At 39.9% G+C, this 23,020-nt stretch overlaps 1 protein-coding gene, 1 long non-coding RNA gene and 1 pseudogene across 3 annotated transcripts; 2 read left to right on the forward strand and 1 right to left on the reverse strand.

Moving 5' to 3' along the window:
• The first annotated feature begins 1,181 nt into the window (after nucleotides 1–1,181).
• On the forward strand, nucleotides 1,182–10,019 carry LOC131170789 (uncharacterized). Its single transcript, XR_009141561.1, has 3 exons — nucleotides 1,182–1,269; nucleotides 9,176–9,234; nucleotides 9,800–10,019. It is a non-coding gene; the product is annotated as an uncharacterized LOC131170789 (long non-coding RNA).
• Nucleotides 10,020–11,392: 1,373 nt separating this feature from the next.
• Nucleotides 11,393–14,420, forward strand: LOC131177677 (uncharacterized). Of its 2 annotated transcripts, none has more exons than XM_058142784.1 (7): nucleotides 11,393–11,736; nucleotides 11,829–11,951; nucleotides 12,170–12,393; nucleotides 12,696–12,839; nucleotides 13,169–13,386; nucleotides 13,708–13,966; nucleotides 14,089–14,420. In XM_058142784.1, the coding sequence occupies exons 1-7, from the start codon at nucleotides 11,616–11,618 to the stop codon at nucleotides 14,215–14,217; spliced, it is 1,218 nt and encodes a 405-aa protein (XP_057998767.1). In that variant the 5' UTR covers nucleotides 11,393–11,615; the 3' UTR covers nucleotides 14,218–14,420. The 2 variants fall into 2 exon arrangements, with proteins under 2 accessions (XP_057998767.1, XP_057998773.1); XM_058142790.1 differs by having other exon boundaries at nucleotides 11,394–11,736; nucleotides 12,176–12,393.
• Nucleotides 14,421–16,282: 1,862 nt separating this feature from the next.
• LOC110663005 (UDP-glucuronate 4-epimerase 3-like) lies at nucleotides 16,283–18,487 on the reverse strand (annotated as a pseudogene).
• Between the last annotated feature and the right edge of the window lie 4,533 nt (nucleotides 18,488–23,020).

Genomic DNA, 23,020 nt, shown 5'->3' on the forward strand with positions numbered 1-23,020 from the left:
TTCTTTTATATCATAAAAGAAGGTAATGGGGTTGCTCAAAACCTTTCAAAGCTTCAATTAAGCAACCGGCTTCCATGTAATAGCCAATCCTTTTCCCATTTTTCCTTTCCCCATTTTTAAGGCTTTTGTCTCTGATGGCTGTAGTTCTATGTAATGCTTCTTGGCAATTTAAAAAAAAAATAAAATAAATAAAAACGACAGTGTAACACCCCAAAATTTTAAATTTTATGTGCATTTTTGGTATTTTAATTTTATTTAAATTTTAGGAATTTTTTTGAGATTTTTCGGATTTTAAAAATCAGGTTCGATTTTCCGAAAATATAAACTTTGATGAATTTTTAAAATTAATTTAAAGACCACGTGGCAAAACTAAAAATATATTTGGAGTCTACGTATTTTTCTGAATTTTCTGAAATTTTTTTGGAATTTTTGGACCTCGTTTTCGGTCCCGAGGCAGAGTAAAAATTCAAAATTCTGTATTTCGAATCGAACCGGCCGAATCGAACCGGACCGGATCGGATCGATCGAATCGGACCGGTCTTCTTCCCTTTTTCTTCCTCCCGCGCGCGACGTTCCCTCTCCCTTTTCTCTCTCTTTTCTCTCTCCTCCCCTCCCTGGCCACCCGCCTCCCTGCGTCCCCCTCGCAGCGCGCCTCCAAGTCTGTCCCAACGGCCGCCCCAAACGGCCGAAAACGCGCGCGAACGCCCCTCCCCTGCGCGCGCGGCGTTTCGGCTTCTTCGGCCAAAATCCGGTCGATCCGGCCACCAATTGGACCGGGTCTTATGTCTAAAATCATCTACTCGGCGAGAGCTTTCCATAGACACCAAAAACGCCGAAATCCATCTAGCGGTTTGTCCGATTTTTGCTCGGGAAGATTTTAGCCCATTTCGACTTTTGGGCTAGATTTCTCGAAAATCATGAATCCCACGAGAAAACCGAGGCTACCAGCACGCTCCACTCGTCGAGAGCTTCGCAACAACATAAATTTCGAATTTTTTCGACACTATTTTTTGGTGGGTCCCACGGAACTTCGCAGTGTTTTTCCGAGCATTAAATGAGCTTAGAAAATTCTGAAAAATTTATGTACTAACCCCCGTGTTATGGGCTTCGTGTAGGTATCCTCGATTCGCGGAAATTCGACAGTTGACCGGGTCTACGAAATTAGGCGAACGGACCGTTCTGGAAAAGTCTCCGAATTGGACTGAGGTTTTGGCTAGCCCCCCATTGTCAGACGTCCCGAGCGCGTTCCCGAAGTCGGAATCGGCAAAGGTAAACCCGAACCTTATTTTTATGTAATTTTCTAATGCTTAAATAGGATTAAAAATCCGTAAAATATTCGTGGTAGCTTAGAAAATTATGATTCTTTTTGCAATAGCTTAGTAATATTGCTAAGGACCGCGGGCAAAGTTTTAGAATTTTTAGAGCTGATTTGGGCAGTTTTTGCAAAAATGATCAATAATAAGGACTAAATTGAAATTTTGCATATTGTGATGGATGACTGATTTGATGGGCCCAGGAGGGGCTGTGTGATATGATTGAACTGTGGATATATGGATTTTGAATATAGAAGTGTGTTTTGAGCCATTTTGCAGGTTGGGTAGGTCATAGGTATAGGGAGACTTCACGATTTTCTGACGACTTAGGACGTATTGGTCTTTTTATTTTTTTGTATTTATTCAATTTTATTAAATGATTTTAATAAATTTGTCTGGTGAGCCGACCTTTCTTCCTCCGCCGCCTCAGTGACCATCGTCAAGTCTGTGAGTAAAATATTAATTTTAATTGTAATTTCGATATTATTATATGTTCAGCATGCTCATGCATCACTTATATGCATATATTTATGTAGTTAAACTCTAGGCACTGTAACACCCCTGATTTTTATATATTATTATTGGGCTTCGTGTAGGTATCCTCAATTCGCGGAAATTCGACAGTTGTCCGGATCTGTGAATTTCCTACGCATGCATACCACTAGGAAAAGTCTCCGAATTGGATTGAGGTTTTGGCTATCCCACCATTGTCGTGCATCCCGAGCGCATTCCTCAAGTCGAATCGCAAAGGTAAACCCAACCTTGCTTTTTCGTAATTTTCTAGTGCTTAAATAGGATTAAAAATCCATAAAATATTCGTGGTAGCTTAGAAAATTACGATTCTTTTTGCAATAGCTTAGTAATATTTCTAAGGACCGCAAGGTAGTTTTATAATTTTTAGAGCTTATTTGAGCGCTTTTTGCAAAAATGATCAATTATAAGGACTAAATTGAAATTTTACATATTGTGATGAATGATTGATTTGATGGGCCCAGAGGGGCTGTGTGATATGATTGAGTTGTGGATATATGGATTGTGGATATAGAAGTGTGTTTTGAGCCCTTTTGCAGTTGGGTAGGTCCTAGGTATAGGGAGACTCACCGGATTTTCTGCACGACTTAGGACGTAATTGGTCTTTTCTTTATTTGTATTGAGTCATTTGTATAAAATAATTGTAATATAATTGTCGTGTGAGCCGACGCCTTTCTTCCTCCGCCAAGCCGCCATAGTGATTTGTCGTCAAGTCCGTGAGTAAAATATTAATTTTAATTGTAATTTCGATATTATTATATGTTCAAGCATGCCCATGCATCACTTATATGCATATATTTATTTAGTTAAACTCTAGGCACGAATTATGTTGCATTCATAATCGTTAATGTGCCATGAATGTTGTTGTGGTAATTTGGAGCAAAGCGTGCGTATGGCGTGCGTGTGATGTGGTGTGGACTATGGATAGGACGGGCGCCACGGCTTGAGTAATTGGCCGACCCGATCCTTCGAGGGGTAGTCACGCTTGAGTAATCTGGGACCTCGATTTGGTTATTAAGTGGAAGTCCGAGCTTGAGTAATTACCGCACCAGTTGGATTTAAGAGAGTCAGATAGGGATCACCCCATATGTTATGATTGATACTACAGGTGTGTGAGTGCTCCAAATTACCTTTTGATGTTATGATGTGAAAATATTGTGTATGTTGCATTTCACTCTACAAAGTTGCATTAGTTTGAGATAGTTATAGAGATTATAGTTAAGATTGATATTTTACTCTCTCGAGTCGAACGCCACTCCTGCTCAAAAATTTTTACAGGCCACAGGAGGATATTTTGTTCTGGGTTAACCTGCCTTTTTACCTCGCAGGTTGTTTATCAATATTGTGTAATTTTAATTACTCCAAGAATTTCTGCATGTGTTAGCAGTAATTATTTGAAATTGGTCTGTAATATTATATTCATGTTAGACCTGTAAACTTAATCTTTTAAGTCTGCTTTGATGGATTGGATGAGGAGCCGAGCTCCCATTTATTATTATGTTGATGAGTATGTGGAGGATGAGCCGAGCTCCCAATGGATTGTTTATTGTGTTTACAGTGTCGTGAGTCGAAAACTCCCGTTGGAAAGTCCATTTTATGGCCGACTGTCCGCTTGTTTTCTGATATTGGGCCCAAATGGGCCTTAGAGTTGGGTTAATGAATAGTTAAGGCTTACTACGGCCTCGGGGCTTTAGGTCGCCTGTGTCCTAGTGCCGGTCCGGCCCATAGGTTAGGTCGTGACAAATGTGGTATCAGAGCTTAGGCTCCAGATTCCTAGGGAAAAGTTGTCTAAAGTGTTGGGAAAAGTCTAATAGGAGTCACATGCGGAAAAATAGGGTCCATATTCGTCTTGCATTGTCGTCTTTGCTTCTAGTTTCGCTTCATATATTGTGTGTAAATATGAGTCTATAGAGTGCAATGTGCAATTTTGAATTTTGTGGGCTAATGTCGCTGAATTTCGTGAAAATGCGTAGAAGGTGAGAGCCGCCATCGCACTGTAACTGATGTGCTCGACGAGGTGTCAAGACAGATGAGGCGCCCGCCCGAGGAGGCGGGTAGGAGGCCTAGAGCCGCCAAGTAGAAGAGCAGCACCCACGCTCAAGAACAGTCTTTCATGGCACAGGGTCCCATGGACCCCATGGCAGCTACTCTAGCTGGTCTGCAGAGAACCATCGACATGATGGCTCAATATATGGTCCACCCTCCACAGCAGCAGCAGTCCACCGCACCAAGAGGAGAACCTTACAAACAGATCATAAATTTTAAGAAGTTGGTGCCTGGTACCTATGATGTGTCAGACGATGCATACCGGTTTTTAGATTCCTGCAGACAGGCAGGAACAGAATTACAGTTGACTGATAGAAGACTGATAGAGTGTGTGCAAAGATGTCATGGGGCCTATGCCTAGACAATGGATGAATGACTACGTGTTACCCGATGGAGGGTTTGACATGGGCTCGCTTTGTGGAACTTTTATCAATCGGTTTGTGCGTAAAGCTTCAGAGATCGGGCAAGTGGGCCTTTGAGGCCTTAAGACAGAATGGCAGGTCTGTAGATGAATATGCTACAGAATTTCTGGAATTGAGCAGATATGCCCCTACAACAGTATCTACAGAGACTATGAAGGTGAAAAGATTCCTAAAGGGGCTTGACAGAGGTATGCGAACTCGGCCATGATGTCGGATCGCCTTTGATGTGGTGGTTGATCGAGCTGCATGATTGAGATTAGCTATGCCGTGGATGACAATGAAGAGCAAAGAAAAACAGAGCGCAGGGTTCCTCGTGTGTCCCTTCCATGGGTACTCCTGACAGCAGGCTGTGGTAATTACAGAGGAAAGGGTAGGAGCAAGAGAAGTGGTTTCGCACACCGACCACGAGGATCTCGCACTGTGGTACGGATCCAGCAGTGGTACAGCCGGGTACATGAGTTCGGGTCCGGTTCAGATCCTCCTTGGCACCTTGTGCACAGTGTGGAAGAGGACATTCAGACCTTGTTTGATGGGATCAGAGTATGCTTGTGTGTGGCCAACCGGTCACTTTGCTAGAGAATGCCCCATGTTCAATGAGCCACGATGGGGTCACAGGTTCTCATGCGAATGTTCCTCGACAGCTTGTATCCGGTGCTTCCAACATGGCAGCAATACCTGGGGCAATGTACCGAGGACAAGGGGGACGTGGATTTGGAGGCGGATCAGAGGTAGAAGTTAGTATCGTGGGTAGGGGTCAAGCTCGGGTTTTCACCGACCCACCAGGATGCTCAAGCTTCAAATGCGCTTGTGGTGTATTCTTCCAGTCTGCTCTATGAGGCTCGTGTTTTGATAGATCCGGGTGCTACGCACTCATTTGTCTCCCCTGTGTTTGCCATGAGGTTGGGTAGAAACCCTACAACCTTAGAATGCCCTTTGTCGGTAGCTACCCCACTTAGTGACAACATAGATGTAGATATGGTTTTTCCTGTTAGCCAAGTATTAGTGGAAGGAAAGATCCTCCCAGCAGACTTGGTTCCTCTACCAGAAATGGATTTCGATGTAATCCTGGGGATGGATTGGTTGGCAACTCACTATGCCACCTTAGACTGCAGGAACAAAAAGGTGTATTTCCACATACCTGATGTGGAAGAGTTTAGTTTTGATGGTGACAGGAGCGTGGCTCCATATAATTTGGTGTCAGCAATTAGTGCTAGAAAAATGTTGAGGCGTGGATGCCAAGGGTATTTGGCATTAGTGAGAGATACATCTGTAGAAGGTGTCAGCATGGAAAATGTTCCTGTTGTCAGAGAATTTATGGATGTCTTCCCGAAGAGCTTCTGTGGTTGCCACCAGAAAGGGGAATAGAGTTCTGCATTGATGTTATTCCGGGTACAAACCCCATATCGATGCCACCTTACAGGATGGCACCAGCAGAATTGAAAGAGCTGAAGGAGCAACTACAGGAGCTCTTGGACAAGGGTTTCATACGTCCGAGCACTTCACCCTGGGGTGCTCCTGTTCTATTTGTGAGAAAGAAGGATGGGTCATTGAGGTTGTGTATCGACTACGCATACCGAACAAGGTGACTGTGAAGAACAAGTATCCACTTCCTCGGATCGATGATTTGTTTGATCAGCTCCAAGGAGCTAGATTCTTTTCCAAGATAGACCTGCGGTCAGGCTACCATCAATTGAGAATCAGGAATGAGGACGTGTCCAAAACGGCTTTCAGGACAAGATATGGTCATTATGAGTTCTTGGTGATGTCTTTTGGACTCACTAATGCACCAGCAGCCTTCATGGACTTGATGAACAGGGTGTTCAAGCCATTTTTGGACCGTTTTGTCATCGTATTCATAGATGACATTCGCATACTCGCGAACCGAGGAAGAACACGTGTGGCACTTGAGAATGGTGTTGCAGACTTTGAGGGAGCACCAGCTATATGCCAAATTTTCAAAATGTGAATTTTGGCTAGAAAGCATCTCATTCTTGGGACACGTGGTTTCTAGAGACGGCATTCAAGTGGATCCCAAGAAAATTGAAGTCAGAATCGATTGGCTTAGGCCTACAAATACCATCGAGGTGCGAAGTTTTCGGGTTTAGTCGGCTACACAAAGCGCTTTTGTACAAGATTTCTCCGAATAGCGGCTCCCTAACTAAGTTGACCAGAAGAATGTTCCATTCATTTGGACAGATGGATCGTGAGGTGAGTTTCCGTAAGCTTAAGGAGTGTCTAACCACCGCCTCGTGTTGACACTACTCGTGAGTGGTGAAGGATACACCGTGTATTGTGACGCCCAGAGTTGGCCTAGGTGTGTCTTGATGCGTAATGGAAAAGTAGTGGCTTATGCTTCAAGGCACCTGAAGAGGCATGAGCAGTAACTACCCCACCCATGATTTGGAAATGGCTACTGTAATCTTTGCACTGAAAATCTGGAGACACTACCTGTATGGTGAAGTGTGCGAGATATACACCTACCATAAGAGTTTGAAGTACATCTTCCAACAGAGGGACTTGAACTTGAGAAAGAGGAGATGGATGGAGCTTCTGAAAGACTATGATTGCACCATCCAAGACCACCTGGGAAGGCCAATGTTGTGGCAGATGCTTTGAGCGTAAAAATCTTCCGTAGTTTGGCGACATTTCACAGAGAAGAGACCGTTGATTCAGAAGTACATGAGTTGATGGATCAAGGTTTAATCCTGGATCTTTCAGATGAGGGGTATTGTTGGCTCACTTTTCGAGGCGACTTGAGGGACAGAGTTAGAGTTTCCCAAAGACAGACCAACAACCGATGAAGATCATAGAAAGAGTACAAAGAAGGTGAAGGTGGTGAGTTTGGATTTGCCAATGATGGCGCGCTATTGCAAGGTTCTAGGATATGTGTGCCCGATGTGGACAACCTCAGAATGAAATCATGCGAGAGGTACACTATACATCAGACAAGATTCCACCTGTGTTCCACCAAGATGTACCATGATGTGAAAGATAGCTACCGGTGGAATGGCATGAAGAGAGACATAGCAGACTTTGTGTCCAAGTGCTTAACTTGTCGAAGGTGAAGTTTGAACACCAGAGACCGTCAGTGAAGTGCAAGAGCTCCCTATCCCGTAATGGAAGTGGGAAATGATTACTATGGATTTTGTGGATCAAGGTTGCCTCGCATCACGCGAGGATATGATTCGATATGGGTAATTGTAGACCGCTTGACCAAATCAGCCACTTCTTACTCAGAAGACTACATACTCAGGGCACAAGATGCCCGCTCTACATTCGAGAAATAGTCGATTGCATGGAGTTCCGACTTCCATAATATCCGACAGGGCCCCAGCTCACTTCTGCTTTTGGAGAAAGTTGCAGAGGCACTTGGCACACAATTGAACTTCAAGATGCCTTTCCACCTCGCATGCACTGACAAATTGAAAGGACAATCCAAACATCGAAGACATGCTTCGCATGAGTGTCTTGGATTTTGGAGGTCGATGGGATGAGCAACTAGCTCGTGGAGTTTGCCTACAACAACGCTTATCACTCCAAAGATAGGGTTGGCACCCTATGAGGCATTATATGGAAGAAAGTGTAGGTCTCTCTGTGTTGGACAGAAATGGGGAAGCGAAAGTGCATGATGTAGACCTAGTGCAAGACACTTGCAGGTAGTTCCTTTAATCGTGGAACGATCGAGGACACTTTTCAAGAGGCGTAAGAGTTATGCACCCTGCACGGAGGGATGTGGAGTTTGCAAAGGCGACTATGTATTCTCAAGGTTTCTCCAATGAAGGGAGTCATGAGATTTGGAAAGAAGGGAAAGTTGGCACCTCGGTATATCGGACCTTTGAGGTTACCGATAGAGTTGAGCAGCTTGCTCACCGGCTTGGAGCTACCACCCAACCTTTCTCACGCTCATCCCGTGTTTCACATCTCCATGATAAGGAAATAAATTCTCGATCATTCTCATTTACTACAGTCGGATGAAATAGAACTAAAGGAGAACTTGACATTTGAGGAGCAACCTGTAGCAATAGTGGACTACCAAGTGAGACATCTAAGATCAAAACAGATCCCTATGGTTAAGGTTTAGTTGAGGAGCCAGTCAGTGGAAGAGTGCACTGGAGTCGAACGGACATGCGTAGCAAGTACCCTTATCTGCTCAATGTGTAATCATGTACTTTATTCTCGCTTTGTGTAAAATTCGAGGACGAATTTTCTCGTAAGGGAAGAATGTAACACCCTAATTTTTATTTATGATTATTGGGCTTCGTGTTGGTATCCACAATTCGCTGAAATTCGACAGTTGTCCGGATCTGTGAATTTCCGGTCAGACCAGCTACCGGAAAAGTCTCCAAATTGGATCGAGGTTTTGGCTACCCCCCCATTGTCAGGCATCCCAGCGCTGCCTCAAGTCAGAATCGGCAAAGGTAAACCCGAACCTTGCTTTTTCGTAATTGTCTTGTGCTTAAATAGGATTAAAAATCAATAAAATATTCGTGGTAGCTTAGAAAATTACGATTCATTTTGCACTAGCTTAGTAATATTTCTAAGGACCATGCAAGCGAGTTTTATAATTTTTAGAGCTTATTTGAGCAGTTTTTGCAAAAATGATCAATTATAAGGACTAAATTGAAATTTTACATATTGTGATGGATGATTGATTTGATGGGCCCAGGAGGGGCTGTGTGATATGATTGAACTGTTGATGTATGGATTGTGAGTATAGAAGTGCGTTTTTAGCCCTTTTGCAGTTGGGTAGGTCCTAGGTATAGGGAGACTCACGGATTTTCGGCACGACTTAAGACTTAATTGGTCTTTTTCTTTATTTGTATTGAGTCAGATTGTATTAAATAAATGTAATATGATTGTCAGGTGAGCCGGGACAGCCTTCTTCCTCCGCCCAGCCGCCACAGTAATTTGTCGTCAAGTCTGTGAGTAAAATATTAATTTTAATTGTAATTTCGATATTATTATATGTTCAGCATGCCCATGCATCACTTATATGCATATATTTATTTAGTTAAACTCTAGGCACGAATTATGTTGCATTCATAACTGTTAATATGCCATGAATGTTGTTGTGGTATTTTGGAGCAGCAGCGTGCGTTGGCGTGCGGTGATGTGGTGTGGACTATGGATAGGACGGCAGTCACGCTTGAGTAATTCACTGGGACCCGATCCTTCGAGGGGCAGTCACGGCTTGAGTAATTCTGGGACCTCGATTTGGTTATTAAGTGGAAGTCCGAGCTTGAGTAATTCACCGGCACCAAAGTTGGATTTAAGAGAGTCAGATAGGGATCACTCCCATATGTTATGATTGATACTACAGGTGTGTGAGTGCTCCAAATTACCTTTTGATGTTATGATGTGAAAATGTTGTGTATGTTGCATTTCACTCAAAGTTGCATTAGTTTCAGATAGTTATAGAGATTATAGTTAAGATTGATATTTTACTCTCTGAGTCGAACGCTCACTCCTGTTCAAAAATTTTTACAGGCCACAGGAGGATATTTTGTTCTGGGTTAACCTGCCTTTTTACCTCGCAGGTTGTTTATCAATATTGTGTAATTTTAATTACTCCTAGAATTTCCGCATGTGTTAGCAGTAATTATTTGAAATTGGTCTGTAATATTATATTCATGTTGGACCTGTAAACTTAATATTTTAAGTCTGTTTGATGGATTGGATGAGGGAGCTGAGCTCCCATTTATTATTATGTTGATGAGTATCTGGAGGGTGAGCTGAGCTACCCAATGGATTGTTTATTGTGTTTACAGGTCGGGTGAGTCGAAAACTCCCCGTTGGAAAGTCCATTTTATGGCCGGACTCTGTCCGTTTGTTTTCTTGATATTGGGCCCAAATGGGCCTTAGAGTTGGGTTAATGAATAGTTAAGGCTTACTACGGGCCTCGGGGGCTTTAGGCTGGCCCAGGTCCTAGTGTCGGTCCGGCCCATAGGTTGGGTCGTGACGATTTATGTTGCATTCATAACTGTTGATGTGCCATGTATGTTGTTGTGGTAATTTGGAGCAGTGTGCGTGCGTTGGCGTGCGTGTGATGTGGTGTGGACTATGGATAGGACGGGGTAGTCACGGGTTGAGTAATTCGCTGGGACCCGATCCTTCGAGGGGTAGTCACGGCTTGAGTAATTCGCTGGGACCCTCGATTTGGTTATTAAGTGGAAGTCCGAGCTGAGTAATTCGCTGGCACCAGGTTGGATTTAAGAGAGCTGTATAGAGGATCAGCTCCCATATGTTATGATTGATACTACAGTGTGTGTGAGTGCTCCAAATTACCTTTTTGATGCTATGATGTGAATTTATTGTTGATGTTGCACTTCATTCCACATGTTGCATTAGTTTTAGATAGTTATAGAGATTATGGTTAAAATTGATATTTTACTCTCTGAGTCGAACGCTCACTCCTGTTCAAAAATTTTTACAGGCCACAGGAGGATATTTTTTGAGGTTAACCTGCTTTCTCCCTCGCAGGTCAATTATTACTGTTTGTATAAACTTGTTAAATCTTAGAATTTCCGCATGTGTTAGAAATGTTTATTTGGTTTGGGTCTGTAAACTAAATTATTATTTTGGGACCTGTAAACTTAATATGCTATACATGTTTGATGGATTGGATGAGGGAGCTGAGCTCCCATTTATTTTTATGTTGATGAGTATGTGGAGGGTGAGCTGAGCTCCCCAAATGATCAGATATTGTGTTTACGTGCTGGGTGAGTCAAAAACTCCCCGTTGGAAAGTCCATTTTTATGGCCGGACTCTGTCCGTTTGTTTTCTTGAAATTGGGCTCAAATGGGCCTTAGAATTGGGTAAATGAACAGTTAGGCTTACTACGGGCCTCGGGGCTTTAGGCTGGCCCAGGTCCTAGTGCCGGTCCGGCCCATAGGTTGGGTCGTGACAGACAGGCTCTTCAGGTGAACTTTGATGGATCATTCAAACGACTTGTCGTTAGAAACTAATTGCTTGGAAACGTGAAGGTTATTTTTAATTCCTGCCGGGCGGGACCAGTCAAACGCCCGGTATTTCTGGTCATTTTTTAAATACCAGTGAAATTACAGCACGTTGAAATTCGAACGCTGCTTCAAAACGAGAGGTAGAAACGACACGTCGTTAATATTGTCATCAAAATTCCGTCGGATCTGAAATCTCATTCTCTTTATTCTGCTAAAAATCCTTTTCTCTTTTCCTGTTTGGTGGATTTGCAGGGTTTTATCATTTATGCGTATAGAATTAGTTAATTGTTGGTATAATCTTCGCTCAAGGATAGAGCACGAGAAGTTAGGTCGTTAGCAGTGGTATGTGTTGGCGATGGTTGTTGAGCTGTAAAATCCTTAGAAAGATTAGTTTAGGCATGAGATTTTACGGTGGATGGCTCCTTTGTCTCTCTCTGCTACTTGTCATTTTCCATATCTTCTCCGGTGAATGTCCTCTCTCTAGTTCTCATCGTTTTGTGGCAGTGTTTTGTTCCTTTATTATTGGGTACTCGAAGTTAATTTTTGCTGTTTCGCAGTTGTCGAATTTCATCCCAACTCCGTTATAGAAGGTGGCCCCAATAAACGAAATAAAAAGTCTGATCATCTGCTTCTTGGTCCTGCTGCCGGGCAAGGCTTGCCTAATCGATTGCAATGCCAAGGTTTCTTGTAACGTCCACTTGTTAGTTGTTACCTGGCATGCTAGTTTGTCATGTTGCTCCTGCCATTAAGATTTAGAATTGCAATTTCCATATCTTGGATATTGTTTCTTGCATTCAGGATTGTTACCTTTTAGTTGGTTGCTTCGCATTCGAAAAACTTTCCTGCAACTGAGTTCTGGTTATATTGCCCTAACATTTTTTTTTTTTTTTAACATGAGGCCCAGGCTCTAAAGCTCTCAACAAGACCCATTTGCTAACCTCTCCCAGTGCCTCTAATGTTGGAGATAGAATTGTTTTTGTCACCATGTTTACCATTTACAACACTTCATTGGATTCACATGCTGACAGTAAATCATCAAATCTTGTTACTGTTGGGAATGTTTCATACACTAAGACAGAGAGGTCAATGGCCATTTTGAATGTCTTCATTAATTTTATCCAGGTAATTTTTTCTGTGGAAGTTTAGGGATTGTCACCTTACCAGCATCTACAAGAAATCATCTATACTGTATATTAATTTGCTCGGAAGCAATTGGATTTTGATGTATAATAAATAAAGCTAGAACCTTTTGGCCTTTGAAATTTGTAGCATTTGCCATTCTGCATAGTCTTAGTAGAATTCATTCTAAAATCTATTGATCACTTCTGTTTAATAGGCTAGTTCAGTCGTATTGCATCCAATTGCTTGCAATTTTACATAATAGAGGAGCTATTGCTATCCTTATTCCAAATGTACAATTTCAGGTGACAATGCCTCGGAGCAGTGTTATCATTCTTACTGATCCAGAATCTGATCTCTTGCTGCAAAGAAATAAAGTCACTTTGTATCCCATTCAGGGTGAATATTCTAGGGAGAAGTTAATGCTTCAAAGAATCAGATCTTACATTGTAAGAGAACATCACATTGATAAATAGGTAGAACGTTTCTGTTTCTGAGTAGTTGCTCTGTTTCTTAAGGAATACTCTATGAACCTTTTCTTCCTGTTGGTTTTATAATGCCCAAGATTTTGTGCATTTTGCCTTTCCTCTTATACAACAAGCCCAATATGAGATTCATTGAAGTGTTTTTGTTCTATTTTTCTTCCTGATATATAGTTCCGTTTGCAGTTTTTCTCTAAATTGTCAATCCCTCACTTCCATGTTTTATTTAATTATCAAGAACTGCATATTGATCATTTATTAAACTTCTGTTGTTCAATTCTATGTTGTCAATGTAGACTTTTCTAAACACAAGGCTGAAGGAACTTGCTCAGAACCCAAGGCATACAAGTCATTACATCTTCACGGACTCAGATATAGCTGTGGTTGATGACTTGGAACACATTTTTCAAAAGTTCCCAAAATTTCACATGGCCCTAACCTTCAGGAACAACAAGGAGCAACCTTTAAATTCTGGATTTATAGCAGTAAGAGGGACCCCTAAGTCGATTTTAAGGTGCATAATTTGCAATTCCCTATTTATCTATGATCAAATGAATAATATGAGTTGGGATTATTTCTTCTTGTTTGGGTCGCCAAGATTCTTCAGACTCCAATCCCTTGCAGAGTTAAATGGGTCAACTGGGTAGGGATTTAGTTGAAGTCTTATTGTGGATGGCTTCTTATTTCTCCATGTTCTAGTAGGACCCAAAATAAACAATTTTTGTGTGTTCTTTATCTAATGTTGTTGCTTTCCTTTTTCTGAGAATTTCTTTCTAATCAGAGATATTAATTGCTAATGTATTTGAAACTTGATTATTATATAAACTGGTTACAGGGCAAAAATCTTCCTTCAAGAAGTACTTGAAGTTTACACTTCAAAGTACATGAGTGCTTCTCGAATGCTTGGGGATCAGTTAGCTCTTGCCTGGGTCATAAAATCTGACCCCAATTTTGATTTGCGGAGATTTAGCAAAGCACGGGCCTTTTTAGCAGAAATTGGTGGTGCTTCAGTGCTATTCCTACCATGTGCTACATACAATTGGACACCACCTGAGGGGGCTGGTCAATTTCGAGGAATGCCCCTGGATGTGAAGGTATACTAATAACAGTTAAAAACTTCTCAGGATGTCCTTGATCAGTTCCAGAGCTTTAAATTCCTTTCATTTACCAAAGCATGGATTATTACTTCTAAATTTGCTTTATTTCCTGTATACAGGTGGTGCATTTTAAAGGATCAAGGAAACGTTTAATGCTCGAGTCATGGAACTTCTTCAGTTCTGCTTCTGACATTTCTGATATGTTGTGCCTTATTTTAATGAGCGGGAGAACTAAGTACGATTTTTGAGATACGATTTGTGGTTATGTGGGTTGTGGACCTACTGATTTCCCTGAAAGGAACTTGACTGAATTTTTCTTCTTTTATTTTTTTTTTTGAATTTAAAGTCTTTTTTTTAACAAGTATATAACTTACCTACGAGAGAGGCCATGGAACGGTTCTATCAAATAAGTTTTAGCATTAATGCTATGTATATGACAATTTAGACGGAACATATGGTCTTGCAAGGTCCAACGAATCGAAGTAGCTTTAAAAAGATCTATGATGTAATTATGTATCGTGGAAAGGTCAAGTTATTTCCAATATCACGGGATGTACAATTTTTGTGAATATTTGGTGCATGTAACCTAACATGCTCTCTGACAAATGTGCATATTAATGAAACTAGAATGATTTCATAGTTGTCAACTGCGGTCCCTTGAAGCCAGCCAAATAATGTCATCAACGTCGCGTGTTGTGTATTGTCCAAAGGCCAATGTGATTAAAATGCCCTAAACATGAACACTGAGTTCCGATCACTAGAAGGAAAACAAGAACAGAAAATAGGTACCCATTTGAAACCCTTTTATGTGAGATCATTATTGTGCTTGATTTGTCTCGTAACTCCAAAGTCCCAACTTATGCAACTGTCCGTCACCCTAGATCAAATTTTCAGCAAGTGGATAGGTTTCGCCTTCAAAGGCGTTACTGAGGCCATCAAAATAACAATCACGTAACTTCAACTAAAGGAAAACTCCCATAATAAACTTCCAAAAGCATTGCCTATGCCGCTTATTCCAATGCTTGGGCTTTTGACTTGGTTAGTAACTTTCTTAAAAGGCTTCCTTCAGGTTCGGTTCCAAATTAGAAAGGTCCAAGTTGGCTTTCAGCAGGATAGCGTAGTTGATTACATTGGCAGTTCTGCCCATTGGTGACTTCTTAGAAGAACAATGCTTGGAATTACAATCACTTCAAAAGAACAAAGAAAATAATATGCATGCTCTAAGACATCTTCCATGGCATTCAAGAATGTAGATAACCTCCCACGTTCAAGATTTGTACGTCCAGATCAACCATGTGATATTCTTCTTAGGTTCTGGAACTTATTCCAGATATGACTAGAAGCTTTTGAGGTGCAAATTTGCACATAATTAATGAATAAATTTGCAAAAAAGGGCTCCTGCCTGGTCGGTTGCCACTTACATGAATGTGCATGCAACTTTTCTTGCTGACATCTCGTAAAGTAAGCACAACTCTCTAACAATTTTCTGACCTGGATTGACTTGTGATAGCAGTTGATTCTCAGAAAGACTCGTGATTCTTTGTCTCCAGAAGAAAAGAAAAGGAAAGGAACAATGAAAAAAAAAAATTACCTGCATTATTGAGTAGATTAAACGAAGATAAATTTTAGAAGTTAAAACATCAAGTTGTTAAGGAAAGCCTTCCACAATCATGAGAAAGAGGAAATCAGGAAAGTTTATTTCCAAATTCATTGCTCAACAAAGTCATTAGCTTTCTTATGATGATTCAGTGGCAAAATGAAAGGTGAAATTCAAACAAACATGCATTATATTATATTGAAAACAGTACATGGTCGGACTAAACATGCAAGTGGCAGTGAAGCTGACAATCCTGATTGGAGTATTCTGCAGCCTATTAATTGCACTACTATCGCTTAAAGCAGAACTCTCTTCCAGAATTCTAACTCAACTCCTCTCAAATATAAAATTTGAGGTTGGAACAAACAAAATTAGATCAATTATGCCAGAACATGTGACCTCATAGCATCATTCTTTACCAGATAATTAAAACTTGCAGCTGTCCAATGTGAAAATGAAAAATATAATCTTTATGCTGAAAAATCAAATAAACTGCTAAATGTTACTTGAAACTATGATCTACAATTCACTAAGCAACAAAAACCAAAAGGAAGGTGCAATTGAATTCTGAATCAAGAGTAGAAGAACAAATCACATGCAAGCTGCTTCTAAAAGCATAATTTTTGCATTAAACAGGAAAAAAAGGCGTAAATGCAGCAAAATACAACATGTATATCCTAACAAAATTTTGAGTCACTGAACGAGAGAACAAAAAATGGAAAAATCACCGTCATCATGTACAGTTTTATTGAAATTGCATAAAACTGATACATGTCCAAAAATCAACATAAGATATGCTCTGCCAGTCATGAATTCACAATGCCAAAAAACAATCAACAAATGCTCTACCAGTCATGAATTCTAGAAATGAAAGTACAACAGTTACATATTTAAAAAAATAGAAATAGAATAAACTGAAGATTCTGTTTTACTTTTGATACAAGTCTGGGAATGCCCATTGAACAATATCCACCAATCACAAAATCTTCTTCAACATAGGACGTGGTATGCCTCCTTACAGCATCAATTGAACATAGATGGAAAGAAAATAATTGTGCTATGTTCAACCATAGAAATGTCAAGAAAAAACGATCACAAGAATCATAATGAACAAGAAATTTTTTCGAGTACCCGTCCACAGAACTGAAAGAATTAAAATCATCATGCATCAGCCTTCTTCCCTCCAACATGATAGTAGCTGAGGTACCATCGCACAAATTTCTTCAACCCTGTCTGCAGATCTGTGGTGGGCTTATATCCAAGTTCCCACTGAGCCAAACTAATATTGGCGTGTGAACGGAACATCCCCATTCCTTGGTAACTTCTTAATATTCCTCTTGGCCTTCATTTTCAAAAGCCTTTCCAAAATGCCCACAAGATCAGTAACAGGCACAGGAGACGTATTTCCCAAATTGAAAACTCTCAATTGTGTGGGCCCCTTCTTCTTCCCACCACTCCCAGTACTCTCCTCTGCAGTATCCAATGAAGCCAAGCAACCCTTGACAATATCGTCAATGTAAGTAAAATCCCTAGCAACGGTCCCATGATTGGCCGCTTCAAAAATGGGTATACTCTTTCCTTTCAAAATACCTCTAGTGAAAAAGAAGTAAGCCATATCCGGTCTACCCCATGGCCCATAAACAGTGAAAATCGCAACCCAGTAAGGGAAAGACCGTAAATATGATTATACGTATGTGCAATTTCCTCTCCAGCCTTTTTAGTAGCAGCATACAAACTAGCAGGTTGATCAGTTCTATCTTGCTCGGAGAAGGGTACTTTTGTATTAAGCCCATAAACAGAACTAGAAGACGCCCATACAATTGCAGGTTGTGGATTTGCATCTTTACAAACTTCTAACAAACTTACAAGATCAGCAATATTGCTATGCACATAAGAGCTAGGGTTTTCCATTGCATACCTGACCCCAGCTTGAGCAGCCAAATGCATCACATGTGTGAATTGCACAACTTTAAACAGCCTCTTTAACAAAGACACATCATTTATGTCCCCTTCCACAATATAAACCCCGGCGCGTTCAAGAAGAGCTTGGCGAGCACGTTTCGGAGATGGATCATAGTAATCGTTGAAATTGTCAAGCCCCAGAACACCATCGCCGCGGCGTTTCAAAGTTGCAGAGACTTGTGTCCCGACGAACCAAGCGCCAGTGACGAGTACAGAGAACCCCTTCCGAGACCGACTTCTGGCGGAGGCTCGTACCCATTTTTCCCAAGTGGAGCCGCCCCAGGAAGTCCGAAGAGAGCGGCGTGATGGATCGTACCGTAGAGGATTGGTGGATGATGAAGGGGGTCGATAAAAGAAGAGGAAAATCAAGCCAATAAAGACAAAAGACCAGAATGTGAGTTTAGCTAAAGATGAGGGCCATCTGACTCGGTTGTATGGATATGGAGATTTGTCGATCTTGAATTTGCCTGGCGTTGATGGAGTGTGGTCAAGATGGGACATTTGCTTCATCTGGGACACTCTTGAGTGAAAATGTGAGGATTCTCTTGTTTCTTTTAAGCTTGTAATTTCTTGATTTAGGGGGTTAGGGCCAGGGGATTCCAATCTCTGCAGATTGGTGGTGGTGAGGATGCGGTGGTTTTCTTGCTTTATGGCTGTTTTTCCATGCTCTCAGGGGTTACAAGGAATCTCCTTTCTAATTTCTTGGAGAGACGGCTTGGTGGTACTTTCTGTTTTGGTTTTATACCTCTTGGACAGGAACAGCTTTCTATTGATATTGCGTAGCAAATGGAGTCATGGAGATGAGGGCGCACAGAAGACTCAGTTTTTAAATTTTGGGTAATGTGACATCAGGAACACAATTGGCTTGGCCTGCTTAAAAATAGCCATAAAGATTATCTTTTTAATGTTGAAAATTATCAGAATTTGGGAAATTTTGGTATCGCGGATCAATGCATTGCAAATACTGGTGCTGGCTAGTCAAGCCTGTCTATTCATGTTCTTTCTGCTGGATTTCAATTTCATTGGTTGAGAGCCCTTGAATCTGGGGCATCCAAATCCTTATATACCCATCCTTTTTTAAGGGTATTCCTTATTTAAGATTTTCTTGATTTGGGGAGGAGTGACTAAGTTTGGAATTTTCAGGATGTGTCTGGATTGGACATAGAAAGGTCTCTGAAAAAAAAAAAAAATATATATATATATATATATATATATATATGAGGGGTTCTAGTCTCCACACCATTGAAACGTGTGAGACATTTGGGGATTGGAGCTATGAATTTGCTCGCTGGTTTTGATCTTCATGATTAGAAATCATTAGGGTGGTACAAACTTAAATTGCCCATTAATCACTTTGTTGCAGTAATATACTGGTGTAGTATTATCCATCTTTAAATCTCATAACTCAAGTCTTGATAGCCAAAATAGGAGGGAAATGAAAAATATAGTCTTATTTGCTTACTTGCATCATAAGAAGATAAATGAGTAATGAGTTTCAATTCATACTAATCACAGTTTCAATTCATACTAATCTTGGCACCATAAGTGTATGGCATAATAGCTTGCTTTTTGGTCTTTGATTGGCTTTATACTTTTTCCTACTCTGCCATCAGGACAATTCAAACAGCAAGTGATTGTAATTATGTATTGGTGGGTCTTGATACCATTTGGTACCAGTGTTCAGACGATAATTATGCTTCATAATAATACAATTCCAATGTTCAGCTTTCAGGCCAGTAATACATGCAGGGCTGAGAGATGAAAGAAAATAAACAAAGGACTGGTAAGAAAGAGAGTCAACATTTTGATGAGACTTCAAAAAAAAGAGATAAAAAGAAAACACAAACTTGAAATGAAGGCAAAAGAACCTTTCCAGTGAATCCTTCTATCTTAGATTGCAATTTATGCTAGGATAGCACCATATGGGTGGGTATATGTCCAGATTATTGTCGAGTCACAAGCAAAAACCTTGTTTACTTCCTTTGAAAGTTCAATGTGACTATATATAAAGAAGAGTAATGCCAAAGAAAATCAAGTTTGTGTTGCACAATTTTCCCACATTCTTTGACCTTTAGCTAATGATGCTCCCATAAATCATATGCTAGCACTATTGCTCAATCCCTCAACATAATCAAGTAATTTTTGACTAATCTACTGCTGATTATTTTCACTCATATAATGATAATTTTCTTGTTTGTGCTCACTGGATTTCTTACTATCACTGAAACCTTTTTGTTTTACCCATGATGACAAATGGTTTCTAAAATCCAGTGGAACCACAACCTGCAATCAAAATACCTGGAGCTTCACTTCAATACTCAAGTTACGCACCTTCACCTCTGTTAGCCTTGTTTGGTATCGAGTTTTGAATGCTGAAATTACTTTTCTGAATAAAAGTATCATTTTAGATACTATTGAAAAAAATAGTTTGGAAAAAGCTGTTTTATTATTTTAGTATTTTTATTTCAAATTTAATTTTTAATTATTTTTTAATAATCTCTAACTAATATATTTAAAAAAAATGATTTTCTCAATAATAGTTTAATAATAATGTCAAATAGGCCCTATGCAAAAGAATATTTATATGAATAGATCATATTTTTATATATATTTGGAAAGTCATAATTCTTATTGAATTTCATTTGTAGGAAAGAATTTAACTCAATCATGCTTGATTTTTATTTATTTTAAAATGAAATTTTTTAATATTAAAAAGAATCAATTTCTTTCTTTCTAAATATAATATTTAATGAAAAAATTAATTAAATTAAATCTTTGTAAAATTTTAATTTTTAAATAGAGGCTGAAATTAAAAACTATTTGCAATAAGTTTTGAGATCATGCCTTTGGATAATCTATTAAAATACTGATGCGATCTTCTTGGAGATGTTGCTTTGTAACAACCAGAAAAAAAAAAAAAAAAAAAGGAAGATGGGACTTTGGCATGTTACAGTGGATTTCCACTGTCACTGCCAACTTAAGAAAAAAAAAAAAAAAACAAGGGGGTCAAAAATCGGGAGGAGGACCCCCCAATTTCTCTTCTCTCCTCTCCTCCCCTCTCTTCTTCTTCTTTCCTTCTCCGATGACCGGCCGGGGACCTCCCAAGCGGCTCTCCACCCGGCCGGCGACCCTCCAGCGATGGCCAGAACCACCAGAAACGGCGGCAAGAGAGGGAGAAGAGAGAGAAAACGTGCGCACAGTGGGCAGCGGCTTTTCGGCTCGATTCCGGCTTCATCCGACGTCCGATCGAGGCGATTCAGGTGGCGTTGGAAAGCTTGTTCCGAGAGCTTTCTTTTGATACCAAGGTCGGATGAGTAAGATATGGAGGAGAGAAGTTTCGGGTTTTTCAAGCTTTTTCGTCAGATCTAGGACGATCCGACCGTTGGATCGACGATCCGAGACCACATATAGACTGAGGAAGAGGGGGGGAACATGATGGTGTGATCAGATCTAGCAAATGTCGCCGGCGACCGGGGCCGGCCACCGTGCGTGGTGGTTCTGGTGGGTTTTGGAGATGATTCAACTTCCAGATGCTTCCTCATAAATTTTTGGAATTTTTGAGACACAGATAAACTTCGGGTAAGACTATTTTCATTATTTCTTTGTCTCATGGAGCATAAATACGTTGTTTCTTAAACAGAAAAATTAGAGAAAAATTCAAAGAAAAATATATGATGAAAGTAAAATTATTTGGATATATTCTATGGTGTTTATTGAATTTTTGAGTGATTATAGAATTATTTTTGAAAAAATATAGATGAATTTTAGTTAGATTTTTAGCATATGGGCATATAAGATTATTTGAAATTAAGATATTTAAATTTTATATGATTGGTTGAAGCTTGAGGATGGAGGTTTAAATATGTGAATATTGAATTGGGTTGAATTAAGAATATGTTAGCCGTTGGAAACTTATGGAATTGAGTAAAATTCTTGAATAAAATATTCATTGGTGATTAGAAAATTACAATTTATTTTGCAATAGCCTTATAATATTATTAAGGACCGCGGGGCAAAATTTTAGAATTTTTAGAGCTCGTTTGAGTAGATTTTTACAAAATGTCAATTATAAGAACTAAAACGTAATTTTTAATGTTTTGAGTATTGCTTGGTTTGGAGGGCCCAAGAGGGGCCATATAATGATAATGAGATATGAGTTGAATTTAGAAGTGTTATTTGAGCCTTTTTGCAGGTTAGGTAGGTCCCAGGTATAGAGGAAACTCTGCCGGATTTTCGGCATGAATTAGGCTGTCTATTACCTCTTTAGAGTTTTATATTAACTTAATACTAATAAATTTATAATTTAATTATTAGGTGATCGAGGTCAGCTATTTTTCTGCATCCAGCAGCCACAATAGTCATAGGTGTACTGTGAGTAAAATGTTAATTTTAATTGTAATTTCGATATTATTATATGTTTAAGCATGCCCATGCATCACTTATATATATGTATCTATATAGTTAAACTCTAGGCACGTTTTATGTTGCATTCATAACTGTTAAAGTGCCATGGATGTTGTTGTAGTAATTTGGAGCAGCAGCGTATGCGTTGGCGTGAGTGTGATGTGGTGTTGACTATGGATAGGACGGGTAGACACGGCTTGAGATCTTCGCTAGGACCCGGTCCTTCGGGGTAGACACGGCTTGAGTTCTTCGCTGGGATCCCGATTTGGTTTATTAAGCGAAAGTCTGGCTTGAGTTCTTCGCTGGCATAGGTTGGATTTAAGAGAGCTGTATAGGGGATCAACTCTCATATATTATGATTGATATTACTGGGTGTATGAGTGCTCCAGATTACCTTTTTGCTGTTATGATGTGAAAATATTACTGATGTTGCATTTTATTCTACAGGGTGCATTAACTTTAGATAGTTATAGAGATTATGATTAAAATTGATATTTTACTCTCTAAGTCGAACGCTCACTCCTGTTCATCATATTTTTCGAGGCTACAGGAGGAGATATTTTTCAGAATAACCTGTCCCTTTCCTCTCAGGTTATGAAAAGATTACTTAATTGTATTATTATTCTCTAAATTTGTAATTTAGGACTCCGCATGTACTAGTAGTATTATTAATCCTGTCAGGGACTGCGTGAATTTAAGTTTTTGTATTAATAAATGAAAATTTTTTTATGAGTTTTAAATAGTTTGTAAATGATGTAACAGGGTTGAGCTGAGCTCTCCTAATTTCAGTTTCTGATAATTACTAGATTAAGTTGGCCCGAAATGAAATTATAACAGTTTGATTTAAATTATTTTATATGCATATTGGGTCTAAATTATGGGCTTGGTTATGGATTTGAGAACAATAAGGCTTACTACGGGCTTCGGGGGCTTTATGCCGACCCAGGTCCTAGTGCTGGTCTGGCCATAAGTTGGGTCGTGACATGCTTAACAGTGGATTAGCTCACCTTTTGAAGGAAAAGCAAGAGAAATAAATCTCTACAGCCGCCTCCAGCCTAACCCATGTGATAATATGTTAAAAATATAAT

This window comes from Hevea brasiliensis, chromosome 2 (assembly GCF_030052815.1).
Source record: "Hevea brasiliensis isolate MT/VB/25A 57/8 chromosome 2, ASM3005281v1, whole genome shotgun sequence".
NCBI lineage: Eukaryota > Viridiplantae > Streptophyta > Magnoliopsida > Malpighiales > Euphorbiaceae > Hevea > Hevea brasiliensis.

Bases quoted from the DNA above. Each gene is read 5' to 3' on its own strand.
- LOC131177677 (XM_058142784.1), top strand. From the start codon at position 11,616: ATGTGTTGGCGATGGTTGTTGAGCTGTAAAATCCTTAGAAAGATTAGT. The intron at 12,394-12,695 runs GTAATTTTTTCT...GTACAATTTCAG, and splicing joins TCTTCATTAATTTTATCCAG to GTGACAATGCCTCGGAGCAG. The intron at 13,387-13,707 runs GTGCATAATTTG...AACTGGTTACAG, and splicing joins ACCCCTAAGTCGATTTTAAG to GGCAAAAATCTTCCTTCAAG.